Source organism: Squalius cephalus, assembly GCF_949319135.1.
Source record: "Squalius cephalus genome assembly, chromosome: 2".
NCBI lineage: Eukaryota > Metazoa > Chordata > Actinopteri > Cypriniformes > Leuciscidae > Squalius > Squalius cephalus.
In genome coordinates, this window is record NC_137123.1 from 11,074,936 (window position 1) to 11,093,829 (window position 18,894).

At 37.2% G+C, this 18,894-nt stretch overlaps 2 protein-coding genes across 2 annotated transcripts in view; both read left to right on the top strand.

Annotated features, from left to right (window-relative positions):
* The window catches only part of LOC307149098 (uncharacterized protein), a gene marked incomplete at its 3' end in the record, with an annotated part of 59,540 nt that extends 56,422 nt beyond the window's left edge, over positions 1-3,118 (top strand). Inside the window, exons 12-16 of the mRNA XM_079855166.1 lie at positions 2,402-2,452; positions 2,539-2,589; positions 2,724-2,774; positions 2,893-2,962; positions 3,064-3,118. Coding sequence (XP_079711292.1) covers positions 2,402-2,452; positions 2,539-2,589; positions 2,724-2,774; positions 2,893-2,962; positions 3,064-3,118 — 278 coding nt within the window. The remainder of the gene's footprint in view (positions 1-2,401; positions 2,453-2,538; positions 2,590-2,723; positions 2,775-2,892; positions 2,963-3,063) is intronic.
* LOC307152402 (adhesion G protein-coupled receptor E3-like) overlaps positions 1-18,894 on the top strand; it is an 88,096-nt gene that overhangs the window by 6,189 nt on the left and 63,013 nt on the right. The gene's annotated exons all lie outside the window — the stretch shown is intronic.

Here is an 18,894-nt window from a genome sequence, read left to right on the forward strand (position 1 = left end):
TTGGGCTCTTGACTCTTTTCATTTTCTGATGATAGTTTTTCTTTGACTGTTCCAATGTTGTGTTTATAAAGCACATGTGTTGTTGCAGAAAACTTAGAAAACATGACCTGCTCACAATATCAAACATTAGTAATATGCTGATATTACTGATAATTTCAGATGATGACATTATCAGCATGTAGTGACCTGATTCACTGATGTCAATCAGAGTCTAAATCATTTACTGTATGCTTGATGTCTCATTTTGTAGCTTTGCGATTCTACAGTTTGAGATCCAACAGCATTATGAATAATTTTGAAAATACTTTGTGGACCAGTGGGGATTTCTTTAAGACTGCAAGGGAAGCTCGGCTTCCCCTATAATGTCAAAAAAATGAATGGTCAAATATGTACTGTGTTAACATTTTATTGACTAAAAATGCGTTAGAAAACGTTCAACTCAAAGACGAGTTCGTTCAGAATCAGTTACATATAGCAGGTCGGCTGACTCGATTTCCTTGTCATGCATTACCGTAGCGTCACAGTGCATTTCCCTGTTGAAGCCCAGCGTCCATTGACTTCAATGGAGCTGCTTTGAAGAGTTTTTTTCAGCGCTTCGAAACTAGACGGTCATTGGATAAATGCTGCGATTATGTGCCGCCTACGGACGCTCAGCGTCTCTGGGGGTGAATGGGGAGTGGGCTGGCCTGGACTCCGGGCTTCTGCGTGATGATTGGAGGGTCTGTTCAAAGGCTGCATCTCCTTTTGATTGACAGCGATTTCATACAATAAAAAGTCGCTGCCGCTGAAACTACTCGAGCTCAGTCCCATCGCGGATTTTTCAAGTGATAGTCGAAGACAAACTGCTGCTACCTATTTCTTGGTATTTGCTTGTCGAAATTGCTAGCCAATTTTCATAATACATTTCACACAATTATACATTTATACCTTTATTATATTACTACTTATAATATTTTTTATAATATTATTAGAAATAATTAAAAAAAATATTAAAATAATTAAATATATATATTATTATTAGTATTATTATTATACTTTATTATATTATTATTTATACCTTTATTATATTATTACATTTATGCCTAACTCTGCTGGCCATTGAGATGACACTGGTCAAGTCACTGGAAAAGACGCCTAGTTGTACGACAGGGTCACAGAGCATTTTCTTGAAAAGGAACGTTGGGCAGAATTTACGTATAAATAAATGGACAATTTTTATGATGTAGGCCGAAAATAAGCTTCCCCTCTTTGAAAGACCAGCAGCCACCACTGTTGTGGACATATGTTATCGTTTTTAAACACACAGAAATAAATAATCAGCATATGAATCTCAACAATTGTGACAATAAACAAACTAGTGACAAACTGATAAACTCTGAATATTACAAAACTAAAGTCATAATAAAACAATAGCAAAATAAAAGCAAACAGGAAAAAACAATGAAAAATACAGGACAATTTAGCTGCATAATTTATTCATGCTGCAATGCATGATGTCAGCCATTGATGCGTTCTGATTGGTGACTCCCATCATGCACTGCAACATTAAGCATTTGTGTGATTGTCACCATTGTTGAGATTCATATGTAGATTCTTGATGTCTGTGTGTGATTTTAAAACCTTCAGATTATTAAAGTATTGTTGAAATTAATTGCTGTAGTGATAAATTAATAAAGCATTTGTATAATCAGTTTATAAAAATGGGTGACATCAGTGAATCAGATCACTAGTAATTTGATCATCGAAACATAACCAGGGCTGCATTTCCCAAAAGCATCTTAAACCTAACATGATCGTAGATCAACTGCAACAAATTAGGCTTACGATACTTTCGGAAAACACAGCCCATGTCATAGTTTCTCTTGCCACAACACATATGCTTTATAAACACAGAGTTGGAGCAGCCAGAGAAATACTAATGTTAAATAGTAAAGGGTCAATAGCCCCCCCCCCCCCCCCCAAAAAAAAAAACACAGATCACTATAATGGTGACATGAAACAAAACATTACATAAAACATTACAATCTAAACTTCTGTTAAATCTAAATAAGAACTTTTGTCGATGTATGACAGAAATAAAGTCAAACTGGTAATAATAAGTGCAATAATGTGTTATGGCTCGAAAACAGTACTTCTTGTGTTTCTCTTTTTTTCTGTTCTTCTTGTTTCTCTTTCCTTCAATGATTCTGCTGATTAACATCAGGTATCAGTAATGCTCAATCATCACTTAATTAATCACTTAATTATCTCATTAACTTCAACACAGCTTCAGTGTTAATTTTAACACTTTGTAGTTGGACACATGTACACTGAGGAGTGTTAATTTAACACTGGGGATTTTGCTGTGTAGTTTATCATCTGAGTTTGATTTAACATCTGTTTTCATCTGTTATGTTTTCAGTTTCTTTACTGCCTGTCACTTCCACAACATCTACAAGTCCCACTACTTCAGGTGAATGTGTTGCTGGACTAATATGTGGCTTCACAAAGAACACAGAAATTCAACATCTGAGTCTGATTTAACATCTGTTGTTTCAGTTGCTTTACAGCCTGTCACTTCCACAACATCTACTAGTTCTACATCTACAGGTGAGGATGATTCTAGATTAAATGTGTAAACCTTTAAAAAAAAAGAAAAAAGAAAGAAATTATTTTTGTCATGAAGAACAAGTATTTCATCATCTGAGTACAATTGAACATGTTTCCATCTGTTATGTTTTCAGTTTCTTTACTGCCTGTCACTTCCACAGGATCGACCAGTTCCACTACTTCAGGTTAATGTGTTGCTGGACTAAGATGTGGCTTTCAAAAAAGATTCTCTTAATAATTGTCTTGATGAAGAACATCATCTGAATCTGATCTAACATCGGTTTCCATCTGTTATTGTTTTAGTTGCTTTACAGCCCGTCACTTCCACAACATCTACTAGTTCTACTTCTACAGGTGAGGATGATGTTTTACTGTACTGATATTGAAATGCAACCCTACATAATTAGTGTCTTCATGAAGAACACAGAATTTAATTTCTCACTTGGCATCTCTTCCATCTCGTAAATTTGACAGGTCATTTGCTGACAATGTCTTCCACAACATCTATCAGTCCCTCTACTGCAGGTGAGCATGTTGCCGGACTGAAATATGTTTCTCTATTTTCTGTTCTTGTGTTCCTCTTTTCTTCAGTGATTCTGCTTGTTAACAGCAGGTGTTCATCACTAATGCTCAACAATCACTTACATATTCACTTAATTATCTCACTGCAACACTGCATCAATGTTACTTTTTACTCTTTGTATTGTGGGTTTTCCTGTGGGGCTGAAAGGTTTAACAGTGTAAGATAAAAAGTCACACCCACGAAATGTATTTTAACAGTAATAAACTGTAAGTTATAAAACAGGTATATACTGGCAACACTGTTGCCAGTAGTTTACTGTAAAATTAATTGTTTGGGTCACCATTGTGCAGAAGAGTAGAGCCTGTGCTTCAGTCCAGGAGAAGATCTAGAGACATTGATGATTTGCTGCATGTTGCTTTATTTAACAGGCGGTGACTGTGTAGTTGTTGGTCCAGTGGAAATCTCTTTATGTGCAATTGTTTTTTAGTGGTCTCAAATGAAAGAAGTTCACAGTAATACTTTGCTCACGTTATTTATGCATTATAAATTTTAGTTAATACATTTAAATGACAGTTGGTCAATTTAAGGCAGTCGGTTTCTGCAAGTGTAATTAGTTAACTTGAATTTTAATTTAGTGTTGCCAGTATTTTACTGTAAAAAAACCCGGTAAGGTCTAACAGTGTGGTTCAGATCATACCTATCTGACCGCTACCATTTTGTCTATTTAAATGGAGAAAAATCGATCATAACTCCAGTAAACTATGGAGTGCCGCAGGGATCTGTGTTAGGCCCTCTGTTATTCTCAATATATATGCTGCCGCTTGGAAATATTATAAGGAAACATGGAATTAGTTTCCATTGTTATGCTGATGACACTCAAATATATATTTCATCACGGCCGGATGAAAACGCTAAATTATCCAAATTGACAGAGTGAGTTAAAGATATAAAAGATTGGATGACGCGCAATTTTCTTTTATTAAATCCAGACAAGACAGAGGTAATACTTATTGGTCCAAAAAAACACCTACAAAACCTCGCTCACTACAACTTTAATATAGTAGGATGACCTGTTACTTTATCCTCTACAGCAGGGGTCGGGAACCTTTTTTGACCAAAGAGCCAAATTTTTTCATTTTTGGATAATGCATTTTTCCAAAAGAGCCACAGTAAATAAATAAATAAATAAATATAGGCTTATATATTATTAAAGATGTCCTTTTTTTCAATAAAAAATTCAACAGTAGTAATTATTAGGTCCATAGACAAACTAAAAACCAACAAATATCCAGCAATCAATAAATAAGTTGCAATATGCAATTAATTGTGCAGGGCTTTCACAATGAGGTTGAGTTACCAAGTGATGAGCATAAATCCTCTTGTGTGTGTGTGTGTGTGTGTGTGAGAGAGAGAGAGAGAGAGAGAGAGAGAGAGAGAGAATGCACACAGTAGCCTACTTACATCTGCTGTATTTACGTGAATACTCGACTTGGCATTTTGATATATTTCTGTTTATTTGACCGTTTAGGCGCGCAACCGAAGACAAAGGCTACTTTGCTTGTCCGTGTTGCGCTCGAAGCGAGCGCACAGCATCTTGTCAGTAGAATTCAGTTCTCTTTCACGACTTATCACGCTTTTAATATTTATTTTCAATATAAAGCACATCCTGTTATTTTCTTTCTCATTCATTCATGTTTTGTTATTAATAACTTTAAACAGAATCGTCAACTGAAATCTGCGCGGATTATCAAAAATACGACACATTTATAGGACATAAAGGGTCTCTGAGTCTGAGGCAAAAGTGAAAGTACCAGCGGGTGAAATATATCTTTGCGCAGCAAAGCACTCGTTTAAATAAAATTATATATTAAAGTTTATAAGGCCTACTTTTACATTTCCGCTGCTGTTCTAAAATTGTTTTCGCCAGCTTGAATCCCAGTGGCTGAAGGTTATAACTTACCACAGAAACGTAAGCGGTTGTTAGTTGATTGCTGTGGTGACTCGTGACACTCGCGAACAGCACTGAACACGCACTTTTGCCGGTACAACTTTAATATTATTATTATCATAAACTTTTCATTAACTTCAGTAGGGTGTACTACAACAAGGGAATTGTAATTGGCTGCTTTTTCTGCAGAGAGCCGTTGATGTGTCTTAATTGCTTTATAGATGGTTTTTTGGTAAAGGGTGAGAGACCTCGCGAGCCACATGATTTTTGCCAAAGAGCCAGATGTGGCTCGCGAGCCATAGGTTCCCTACCACTGCTCTACAGTAAAAGACCTGGGTGTTATACTAGACTGTAACCTGTCTTTTGAAAATCATATTTCATATCTTACAAGAACAGCCTTTTTTCACCTTAGAAACATTGCTAAGCTACGTAATATGCTATCAGTTTCTGATGCAGAAAAGTTAGTTCATGCGTTCATGACCTCGAGACTAGATTACTGTAATGCTTTATTAGCTGGTTGTCCTGCATCCTTAATAAACAAGCTACAGTTAGTCCAGAATGCTGCCACTAGATTTCTTACTAGATCAAGAAAATATGATCATATAACACCGATTTTAACATCACTACATTGTTACCTATAAAGTCCCGTATTAATTACAAGTAGGGCTGGGCGATTTAAATCGCGATATTGTTATGCGCATCTCGTCAGTAAAGCCTGTTCCTTGATTAGTAGTAAATCGCCATCACCTGCTCACCCAAGTTACCATTAAGGTGATGGGTGTTTGCTTTAGTTGGGCTCTAGACCATTATATGTTTACATTAATATTTACTGTTGCTTGTCTGCTGTTATGTAAGGGATAATATATAGAGAGGCGGTTGTTATAGCGAATAACAGCCCCGACAGGCTGAACAGGACCCCGACGCGAAGCGGAGGGGTCTTGAATCAGCCTGAAGGGGTTGTTATTCGCTATAACGACCGCCTCTCTATACATTATCCCGCTTATTACATGGCTACCTACAAAATAAATAAATAATTTGACATGAATTATTGATTTAAAAAGGAGTTTATTGATTTAAAAACGAATGTATTGCTTCCGCCAAAGAAAATAGTCCGTTCCGCGTCCATAGCAACGCGCTGTTTTTCATGGCAACGGTCTGTTATACTTCGCAGCGGTCTGTTATCAAGAAATAACTGACCACATTCTACATTAGAATTCAACCAAGCCATGTAATAATGATTTATAACAGTTAAATGAACAAAGTAAAATGTTATCTTATAGTGTTGGTTATGTTTTGACATAATCATGCTGTGATCTGAAAAAGGAAACTTATTGAGATAGTTTGGTTTAATTTGTTAGCTGCAGTTTAGTGATTCTTCAGCCTATGATTATCAGTACTTTAATTCAAACTATTTAATAAACATTATTCTGATCAAAAGACATTCAGATAAATTCATTTAAAACACAGACATCAATAATCAGCCTGTGAATCTCAACAATGGTGACAATAATAAAGCATGTTGCAGTGGCTGCCACCAATCACAACTCATTAATGGCTCCCATCATGCATTGCGGTATGAATAAATTATGATCTGAATTGTCTATGTAATTTACTTTTCCTAATTGAATATTCTGCTCCTCACCATTGTTGAGATGCATAGACTGAATCTTGACATCTGTGTGTGCCTAAAAGAACGATTGTGTTTTTTTTTTAAAACAACTTTTAAGAAATCTTTTATATTATATCAAAAATTCTGGGCATTTATGCAGATTCACTAACCAACAACATTTAAATCGAAGTCAGAAAGAAGGATTTTAATGAATTCAGTGATCAAGTTCAAATGATGATTGTCATAACATAACCAACACCATCAGATCACTTTTTTCTTTGTTCAACTGGTGATTATAATTCAGAAACAACAGACAAACAAAATCTAAAGTTAATAATATATGGGTCAAGAGTCCAACTAAAGCAACCATTGATCGTCATAACGGTAACTTACAATTTGAGATTTTCTCCTTCAGTGATTCTGCTTGTTAACATCAGGTGTCTTCAATAATGCTCAATCATCACTAAATTAATCACTTAATTATCTCATTAACTTAAACACTTTTGAGTGTGGACTCATACACTCCCAGGAGTGTTAATTTAACACTGGAGTTTTTGCTGTGTACAAAGAGCCGTAGTTAACTGACAAGCTGAGCCATATCGCATTAATTATCGCTGGCAATATGTCCACGATTTTAATGCGATTTGGCTCAGCTTGTCAGTTAACTACGGTTCTGTGCAGTAAATGCCGCTCCATCTGAAAGCAGGTGATGGCGATTTACTACTAATCAAGGAACCGGCTTTACTGACGAGATGCGCATAACAATATTGCGATTTAAATCGCCCAGCCCTAATTACAAGGTATTGCTACTGACTTATAAAGCCCTAAACGGCTTAGCTCCAGTCTATTTATCGGATCTTCTATCGCCCTACAATCCATCGTGCTCTTTAAGATCACTAAATTCGAGGCTTCTGGTCATACCTAGGATATCCAGATCCACCAAAGGAGGGAGGGCGTTTTCATATTTAGCTCCAAAACTCTGGAATAGCCTTCCTGATACTGTTTGTTGCTCCCCGATTGTTGCCCCCGACTGAGCCTGGGTTCTCCCAAGGTTTTTTTTTCTCCATTAGGTCACTTGATGGAGTTTTAGGTCACCGTCAGGTCACTTGATGGAGTTTTTCGGTTCCTTGCCACTGTTGCCTTTGGCTTGCCCAGTTGGGGATATTTTGGGAATATTAATTTATTTTTATCAATCAATAAATTCCACTAGAAACAAACCTTGTTGTATTATTTTAATTTAATACTGTGAAGCTGCTTTGATACAATTTGTATTGTGAAAAGCGCTATACAAATATACTTGACTTGACATTCTGGGTTTAACTGGACCTCACTCACACACACTCTCAAACACACACAAACACCTAACTAACCCTTGATTATGAGGACATTTTTGGTTTAACTGGACCTCACTCACACACACACACTCTCAAACACACACAAACACCTAACTAACCCTTGATTACGAGGACATTCTGGGTTTAACTGGACCTCACTCACACACACTCTCAAACACCCAACTAAACCCTTGATTATGAGGACAAACTGGCCTTATCTGGACATCACTATTAACTCCACACATAGCAGGAGTACCTGTATTTGAGTTAACCATACTAAACCAAACCAACTCTTCTACATTAAGAGTAAATTCACAAATGATTGTGCATCTTTTTGCTGCCACTAAACCTGTAAAAGTAATATGCACACCTACAATGTGCTGTTGCTATGTCAGCCAATATGCACACATTTGATGCAAAATGAACCTGGTTGGAGAAAATTCAGTGATCAAAGATCAGCAAGTTGTACAGTTCATTCAAGACAAGGCAGTTAGATGAAGAAATGCAACTAGACAACCAATAAAACCCAGAATTAAACTGAAAGGGCAATATTGTGACGAACCGCTCTGAGACGAGGATACAAATGCAGCTTTATTAAAGGGGTTAAGCAGAATCGTAATCCAACAAGCAGAGGGTCAAGCACAGGAAGACAGTCCAAACAAACAAACAAACAAACAAACAAACAAAACAAAACAGGCAGGGGTCAGAGGCACAAGAGTAATCCACGGGACAGGCAAGAAATCCAAAAAACCAAGAGACAAGAAAACCAGGAAAACGCTCAGAAGTGCATTGCAACAACATACGAAACTTCGCGGTGAGTGAATGAGTGAACATGATATAAATAGGCTGAGACTAACAGGGTGATGAGACAAAGGTGAATGCAATCAGAGATGATGAGTCCGGGCAGTGAGTTATGGGAAATGTAGTTAGTGAGTGAAACATGATAGTCTGGTGTGGAGTGCCCTCTGGTGGCTTTCAAGGGCACTCCAGCTGGTGACCGTTACATATATATATATATATATATATATATATATATATATATATATATATATATTTTTTTTTTTTTTTTTTTTTTTTTTTTTTGCAAATGGTAAAAAGGCTCAACAACTGAGATCTAAAAATAAGGACATGTATGGGACTAAAGTGCATCAGGGAATGTGCCTCAAAATGACATCAGCAACACACTGGAAATAAAACCAAATTAAATTGCCATCCAGTAAATGCATGTATGTATACATTTTTTTCAAAACAGTATTTAAAAAATAAGTAAATAAAAGGATGTCTTGAACAGTTAACCCTCTGGGGTCTAAGGTGTTTTTGGGGTCCTTGAGATGTTCTGACATGCCCTGACATTTTTGCTTTTTTCAGTTGCTTATAAACATATTAATGGCAAAGGTGTAAATTCACTCTATATAGCACAAACAGGGCTACATCATATGTGAGCACCATGCATGTACATGTTTTCATTTTTGAGAGAATAATGTTTATGCATGGTTATTGAAAAAAAACTAAAAACTAAAGTTTCTGAAATAAGGCCATAAAACACATTCTAAATATGTGTCAATAAGACTTGTGACTAATGGATGTCGTCGCCTAGAGTTTTTTCTTCAAAATGTTGTGAAAATTATCCTGCCTAATCATTCACATAACACAATGCATTGATTTAAATTTTGCAAAACACTTTCTGTCTGGAAAGGCAATATGCGGAGTGGGCGTCAATGATCATGCATATTTAGTGGTTCGCACCTGGAGACAATGGGGCAGCATACTTAATGAGCCATTCATTCAGGTGTGTCACAAGAAAGAATGCAAGAGCAACAGTTGGAAGCATCTCAATTTTTTTTTTTTTTTTCCACAAATTGTGCTTGCAAATTGGCCTATAATATCAAAAGGAAAACATGTGCAGTTAATTCTCATACTGTATTTTCAGTTTTGGAATATTTATCCTCTCCCCAAATTTGTCACTAATAAAACACAATAAAAAAGTATTTTAAAGAAAAGGCTTATATTTGCCTTTTATTAGTTTGTTTACATCTTTTTTTTTTTATTAAAAAGGTTACAATTACAACAACAATTCAAGTGTAATCTTTCTTTGTAAAAACTAAAGTATAAATTTTATCATACATATTTCAAAGTTAAGGATTCATTACTTGAATATAGCCTAGGCTACATTGGAATAAACACTATAACTTATTAGGGCCCGAGCACCGATGGTGTGAGGACCCTCTTGGAATTGCTCTGTTTATTATTAGGGCCCAAGCCCTGAAAGGGCGAAGGCCCTATTGTTTCCGGTAGGATTATTTATTATTATTATTATTATTATTTTGTCAACCTTTCGGGCACTTTTGGGGTCCTTAACATGCTCAAAAACTCTTGAAATTTTGCACACACGTCAGAACCCGCGGCCATCAGGGCCGGACTGAAGCTGGTACCCGGGCGTGGCAGGGGGGCTCGACAGCGCCCCCTGGAACGGGATCCGAACACTTGTCCATAAATCAGACACGCTTGCATGTAATAATATGAAACTCGGTACACATATAGAACTCATCGGGCCGAACAACTTTCGTGCTCTAAGTTTTACGCCAGCCCAACAGGAAGTCGGCTATTTAGGGTTGTTTGGAAACGCATGCTGTGGAATTTAAAGTACTCCTCCTAGGGAATTCATCGATTCGCCTCCAAACTCGGTGTGCATGAAGTCAAGACATTGAGGATGCTAAATTGCGGACGGATTTTTGATATCTCGAACGGTTTGGCCGTGGCGAGGAAACGAATTTATGGCGAAAAAATGAAACAGGAAGTGTGTTATAACTTCTGCATACATTAACTGATCTTGATGAAACTTCAGCAGTGTGTTCGTTGTAAGAGGCCGATCGCACAGATGTGACTATTGTGAGTCAAAGTTATAGCGCCACCAACAGGCAGCAGGAAGTACATCACTATTAAAATGCTTTGAAATCACTGTCTTATTTTTACCAGATTTGCTTCAAACTTTATGTGTACAATGTAGACACACGGCAGATGTAAACCTGTGAAAGGATTATTGATATCTTAGATACTGTTGCCGTGGCAACGCATCAAACTTTAATATTCTTTTTTTATGCTTTTGAGACTCTTAACATACTTGAAATTGCATGAAACTCGACAGACACATCACATTTATTATCCAGTAGACATGTGCAAAGTTTCAGAAACGGGCGTGGTGAGGGGCTCAGTAGCGCCACCTTTAGTCATAAGTGGGGGTGTTAGTTTTATCAACAGCAACAAAACTTGGTATGTGTATTGTTCTCATCAAGACGGACAACTTTCTAATTTACATGAACCATCTCTGACCAACAGGAAGAGAGATATTTTGGTTTGAATGTGGATTTTCTGAAGAATTTTCTCTCCCTCTCTGTGTCTGTGTGTGTGTGAGGGGAGGGGGGGATTTGACTATTGCTTTTATATTGTTAATCAAGGTTTCAGGGGCTTTTGGGGTCCTTAACGTGCTCAAAAACTCTTGAAACTTTGCACACAGGTCAGAACCCACGGCCATCAGGGCCGGGCTGAAGCTGGGACCCGGGCGTGGCAGGGGGGCTCAACAGCGCCCCCTTGAACGGGGTTCTAAAACTTGATCCATATATCAAACACGCTCGCATGAATTAATATGAAACTCGGTACACATATAGATCTCATCGGGCCGAACAACTTTACCCCGGTCAAGTTTTACGCCAGCCCAACAGGAAGTCGGCTATTATGGGTTGTTTGGAAAACGCTTGCTGTGGAATGTGAAATACTCCTCCTAGAAAATTCACCGTGCCCCCTTCAAACTCGGTGTGGATGTAGTCAAGACATTGAGGATGCTAAATTGCGGACGGATTTTTGATATCTCGAACGGTTTGGCTGTGGCGAGGAATCGAATTTATGGCGAGAAAAGAGAAACACGGAAGTGGAATAACTTCTGCATACATTAACTGATCTTGATGAAACTTCAGCAGTGTGTTCGTGGTAAGAGGCCGATCAGATGGATGTAGCTATTGTGAGTCAAAGTTATAGCGCCACCAACTGGCAGCAGGAAGTGTGTCACTTTCAACATGCTTTTGACAAAAGTGGGGGGGTTAGTTTTAACTACAGTAAAGAAAAAATAGTTTGTATATTGTTCTCATCAAGCCGGACAACTTTCTAATTTACATTCAATAGCTCTGGCCATCAGGAAGTCAGATATTTTGGTCTGAATGTGGATTTTTTTGCAAAATCAGCCTCTGAATTTTTAGCCACTCCTCTTAAACTATTTATTTTATTCGTACCAAACTTTTTCAACATGATGAAACTACATTAAATATGCTAAATTGTGAATGGATAATAAATATCTCAAACGGTTTTGCTATGGCGAGGGATTAAATAATGTCCAAAAAGGAAACACTAAAAATCTTCTAAAAATGTAATTATATACCATTTATTTCTATATAAAAGAATACAAATATCACAACTAAACCCATTTTATTCTGTTTTTGCAATTCAAGAAGAATGAAAAAGTTAAAACAGGCTATTTAGTGCTATTTGGTTCAACAAAAAAGCAAACATAGGGCTATACTGCCCTCTTGTGTCCAAAAGGACATCAAAATAGTATATAAAACTTTTTACCAGGTAGGCCAATATTGTATTTAAATATACATGTATTAGGTATGTGTCTGAGGATATTTTCCCACCGGTTAATCGACGTGTGACACGAGTGGGTGCTTTTAAATCGCTAATATAATAGTGTAAGAAAAATAATGATAATGTTGCACACACAAATCACACACATGTGGGAAAGAATGATGCTTTTAAACAACACTAAACCGCCATTAGGTGTCGCCAGGCATCCATCTTAATAAGCGAGTCATTGATTCATTCGTTCAAACGATTCGTTCGAATGAGTCGATCATGATTAAGACAGATGTTTATGGATTGATCATTCAATCTTTGAGTCAACCGATTCGTTAAAAATGCTGAATCGTTCAGTTATGAGAAAACACGTGATGCGTGATGGTTCTGCCGTGATCTTTGTTTAACTATTTTCGCTGCTGAAACAGAACAAAAACAGTCAACATTGCATCTAAAATGTAAGTGACTTAATTGTAACTGTTTATTAACCTGTTGTATGAAATCTAGGGGTGGGAGAAAAAATTTATTCTTAGATGCATCGCGATGCGGACGTGGACGATTCTGAATCGATTTACAAATGTCAAAAAATCGATTCTCTAAAAAAAATATTTTCTAATAACGTAATATTGACGGAAGGCAAAAGGCGGAACTCTAAGCGGACGTGCGTGCAGTCTGTGGTGCGCACATAACAGAGAAGTTTCTTCTGCTCACCAAGGCTGCATTTATTTGATTAAAAATACAAACAAAAACAGTAATATTGTAAAATATTATTCCAATTTAAAACAGCTGCTTTCTATTTTAATATATTTTAAAGCTGAGTTTTCAGCATCATTACTCCAGTCGTCACTGTCACAAGATCCTTCAGAAATAATTCTAATATGATGATTGATACTCAAGAAACATTCATTATTATTTTAAATGTCGAAAACAGTTGTGTACAGTCTTTGATGAATAGAAAGTTCAAAAGAACAGCATTTATCTGAAATCTAAAGCTTTTGTAACGTTAAACACTACCGCTCAAAAGTTTTGGGTTAGTAATAATTAAAATTTAATTTTTTGGGGAAATAAATAAAATAAATCAGTACTTTTATTTATGAAGGATGAGTTAAACTGATCAACAGTTACAGTAAAGACATTTATAATGTTAAAAATATATATATTTGAAATATATGCTGTTCTTTTGAACTTTACATTCATCAAAGCATTTTGAAAAAAAAAAAAAATCTGTACACAACTGTTTTCAACATTGAAAATAATAATGAATATTTATTGAGCATCAATCATCATATTAGTATGATTTCTGAAGGATCATGTGACACTGAAGACTGGAGTAATGATGCTGAAAACTCAACTTTGATCACAGAAATGAATTACTATGTAAAATATTTAAAAATTGAAAACAGCTGTTTTAAATTGGAATAATATTTCACAATATTACTGTTTTTGTTTGTATTTTTAATCAATAAATGCAGCCTTGGTGAGCAGAAGAGACTTCTCCTAAAAACATTAAAAATCTTACTGACCCCAAACTTTTGAACAATAATATATATATATATATATATATATATATATATATATATATATATATATATATATATATATATATATATATACATATATATATATATACATATATATGAATTTGTGTGTACGTATGTATGTATGTATGTATGTATGTATATATATATATATATATATATATATATATATATATATATATATATATATATATAAATATAGCTGCGAGCAGCGATGGAGGGCCAAAGCCGGCGGTACCGCCACCCGGTGCCTTTAGGTAACTAAAGGCACCGGGGTTGCGGTGCCACCGGCTTGGGCCCGTAATCGCTGCTCGCAGCTATATTTATTAGGGCCCGAGCACCGATGGTGTGAGGACCCTCTTGGAATTGCTCTGTTTATTATTATTATTATTATTCTTCTCCGCATTGAATTGCATTTTTGAGGGCCTAAACATGCGCGAAAACTCACGAAACTTTGCACACGCGTCAGAACTGGCGAAAATTTACATCTGATATAGGTTTCAGAATTGGACGGGGCAAAATGGCTCGATAGCGCCACCTATAAAAGTTCAACGGAGTGCGCCTCCTGCAACGTTCCACGTACGTGCACGAAATTCGGTACATACGTGTAATGACCTAATACCTACAAAAAAGTCTCTTGGAGCATAGCCCTAAACACAACAGGAAGTCAGCCATTTTGAACTTCCTCTCAGATTTTTGTGCAGTTTTTGCCATTTTCAGGCCTCGTACTTTAACGAACTCCTCCTACAGTTTTAATCTGATCATCTTCAAATTTGGTGAGTGTAATCTTAAGGCCTTTGCGACGTTAAATTGCGAAGATCTTGAGTTTTCGTCGAAGGGCGGGTCCTCGGCGGCCTTACAAATTTCGATGTTTCGCCATGAAACAGGAAGTTGCTGTAACTCAGGCATGGAATGTCCAATCTCCCCCAAACTTCACACGTTTGATAAGAGTTCTGTCCTGAACACATGGCCATGCTCATATTCAGTTATAGTCATAGCGCCACCTGCTGGCAACAGGAAGTGACATGTTTAACACTGTTATGGACTCCTAATAACATATAAAAAAGTGCCAGCAAGTGCGAAACATGCTAACAACATACTAGAAGCATGCTAAAACATGCTAGCAAACTCTTAGCTAAGTGCTAAAGCATGCTATTATTGCAATTAAATAGGAATTTGCTGTAACTCAGGCATGGAATGTCCAATCTGCCCCAAACTTCACACTTTTGATAAGCGTTCTGTCCTGAACACATCTACATGATAATATTCAGTTATAGTAATAGCGCCACCTACTGGCAACAGGAAGTGTCATGTTTAACACGTTGATGCCATTCTAGCAACATGTTAAAAATGCCATTGAGGTCTAAACATGCTAGAAACATGTTAAAACATGCTAGCAATACTTAGCTAAGTGCTAAAGCATGCTAATTCAATGAAACAGGATGTTGTTGTTACTCAAGAAGGCAATGTCCAATATGCGCCAAACTTCACACTTTTAATAAACGTTCTGTCCTGAACACATGACCATGCTCATATTCAGTTACAGTCATAGTGCCACCTGCTGGCAACAGGAAGTGACATGTTAAACACTGTTGTGGACATATAAAAACATATAAAAAAAGTGCCAGCAAGTGCTAAACATGCTAACAACATACTAGAAACATGCTAAAACATGCTAGCAAACACTTAGCTAAGTGCTAAAGCATGCTATTGCTGCAATTAAATAGGAATTTGCTGTAACACAGGCATGGAATGTCCAATCTGCCCCAAACTTCACACGTTTGATAAGAGTCATGGCCTGAACACATCTACATGAGAATATTCAGTTATAGTAATAGCGCCACCTGCTGTCAACAGGAAGTGACATGTTTAACACTGTTGTGGTCTCCTAATAACATATATAAAAGAGCCAGCAAGTGCTAAACAGGTTAGCAACATACTAGAAACATGCTAGCAAACACTTAGCTAAGTGATAAAGCATGCTATTACTGCAATTAAATAGGAATTTGCTGTAACTCAGGCATGGAACGTCCAATCTGCCCCAAACTTCACATGTTTGATAAGAATCATGGCCTGAACGCATGCCTATGCTCAAATTCAGTTATAGTAATAGCGCCACCTACTGGCAACAGGAAGTGACATGTTTAACACGTTGATGCCGTTCTAGCAACATGTTAAAAATGCCATTGAGTTCTAAACATGCTAGAAACATATTAAAACATGCTAGCAATACTTAGCTAAGTGCTAAAGCATGCTAATTCAATGAAACAGGACTTTGTTGTTACTCAAGAAGGCAATGTACAATCTACCCCAAACGTCACACGTTTGATAAGAGTTATCTCTTGAACACATGTCCATGCTCATATTTAGTTATAGTCATAGCGCCACCTGCTGGCAACAGGAAGTGACGTTTAACACTGTTCTTGACTCCTAATAACATATAAAAAAATGCCAGTAGGTGCTAAACATCCTACCAACATACTAGAGACATGCTAAAACATAATAGCAAACACTTAGCTAAGTGCTAAAGAATGATATTACTGCAATTAAATATGAATTTGCTGTAACTCAGGCATGGAATGTCCAATCTGCCCCAAACTTCACACTTTTGATAAGCGTTCTGTCCTGAACACATGACCATGCTTATATTCAGTTACAGTCATAGCGCCACCTGCTGGCAACAGGAAGTGACATGTTTAACACTGTTGTGGACTCCTAATAACATATAAAAAAGTGCCAGCAAGTGTTAAACATGCTAACAACATACTAGAAACATGCTAAAACATGCTAGCAAACTCTTAGCCAAGTGCTAAAGCATGCTATTATTGCAATTAAATAGGAATTTGCTGTAACTCAGGCATGGAATGTCCAATCTGCCCCAAACTTCACACTTTTGATAAGAGTCATGGCCTGAACACATCTACATGAGAATGTTCAGTTATAGTAATAGCGCCACCAACTGGCAACAGGAAGTGACATGTTTAACACGTTGATGCCGTTCTAGCAACATGTTAAAACATGCTAACAATGCTTAGCTAAGTTCTAAAGAATGCTAATTCAATGAAACATGACTTTGTTGTTACTCAAGAAGGCAATGTCCAATTTGCACCAAACTTCACATGTTTGATAAGAGTTCTGTCCTGAACACACATCCATGCTCATATTCAGTTATAGTCATAACGCCACCTACTGGCAACAGAAACTGACATGGTTAACACAGTAATGCAGTACTAACCACATAATTATTGTGTACTAAGCATGCTAGAAACAGACTGAACATGCTAGCAACACTTAGCTGAGTCATGAAGCATGCTATTATCACCATTATACAAAACATTTTGTAACTGACTTTGACATACTCTTACTATATATACCTCCTTAAATGTACATTTCCCAACCATGCTCTGCCTTCCTAAAGCCACCGAGTGTTGATGGCACGGGTGCGAGGGCCCTTTCATCGCTGCTTGCAGCTTTAATTAGGGCCCGAGCACCGATGGTGTGAGGACCCTCTTGGAATTGCTCTGTTTATTATTATTAGGGCCCAAGCCCTGAAAGGGCGAAGGCCCTATTGTTTTCGGTAGGATTATTGTTTATTATTATTATTATTATTTTTTTTTTCTACTTCTCGGGCACTTTTGGGGCCCTTAACATGCTCAAAAACTCTTGAAATTTTGCACACACGTCAGAACCTGCGGCCATCAGGGCCGGACTGAAGCTGGTACCCGGGCGTGGCACGGGGGCTCGACAGCGCCCCCTGGAATTATGTCGGAAAAATTGGTCCATAAATCAAACACGCTTGCATGTAATAATATGAAACTCAGTACACATATAGATCTCATCGGGCCGAACAACTTTCGTGCTCTAAGTTTTACACCAGCCCAACAGGAAGTCGGTTATTATACGTTGTTTGGAAAATGCATACAATGGAATGTGAAATACTCCTCCTAGGGAATTCATCCGATCGCCACCAAACTAGGTGTGAATGAAGTCAAGACATTGAGGATGCTAAATTGCGAACGGATTTTTGATATCTCGAACGGTTTGGCCGTGGCGAGGAAACGAATTTATGGCGAATAATGGGACACAGGAAGTGTGTTATAACTTCTGCATACATTAACTGATCTTGATGAAACTTCAGCAGTGTGTTCGTTGTAAGAGGCCGAACACAAGGATGTGACTATTGTGAGTCAAAGTTATAGCGCCACCAACTGGCAGCAGGAAGTGTGTCACTTTCAAAATGCTTTGAAATCACTCTCTTATTTTTACCCGATTTGCTTCAAACTTTATGTGTATAATGTAGACACACGGCAGATAAAGACCTGTGAAAGGATTATTGATATCTTAGATACTGTTGCCATGGCAACGGATCAAACTTTATTATTCTTTTTTGATGCTTTTGAGACTCTTAACATACTTGAAATTGCATGAAACTCAACAGACACATCACACTTATTAGCCAGTAGACATGTGCAAAGTTTCAAAAACGGGCGTGGTGGAATGGCTCAGTAGCGCCACCTTTAGTCAAAAATGGGGCCTTAGTTTTTCCTAGAATCACAAAAATCGGTATGTATATTGTTCTCATCGAGCCGGACAACTTTCTAATTTACACTTAATAGCTCAAAGCAACAGAAAGTCAGATATTTTGGTTTGAATGTGATTTTTTGGAGAATTTTCTCTCTCTCTCTCTGTCTCTGAGTGTGTGAGGGGTGGGGGTGATTTGTCAGTTGAGT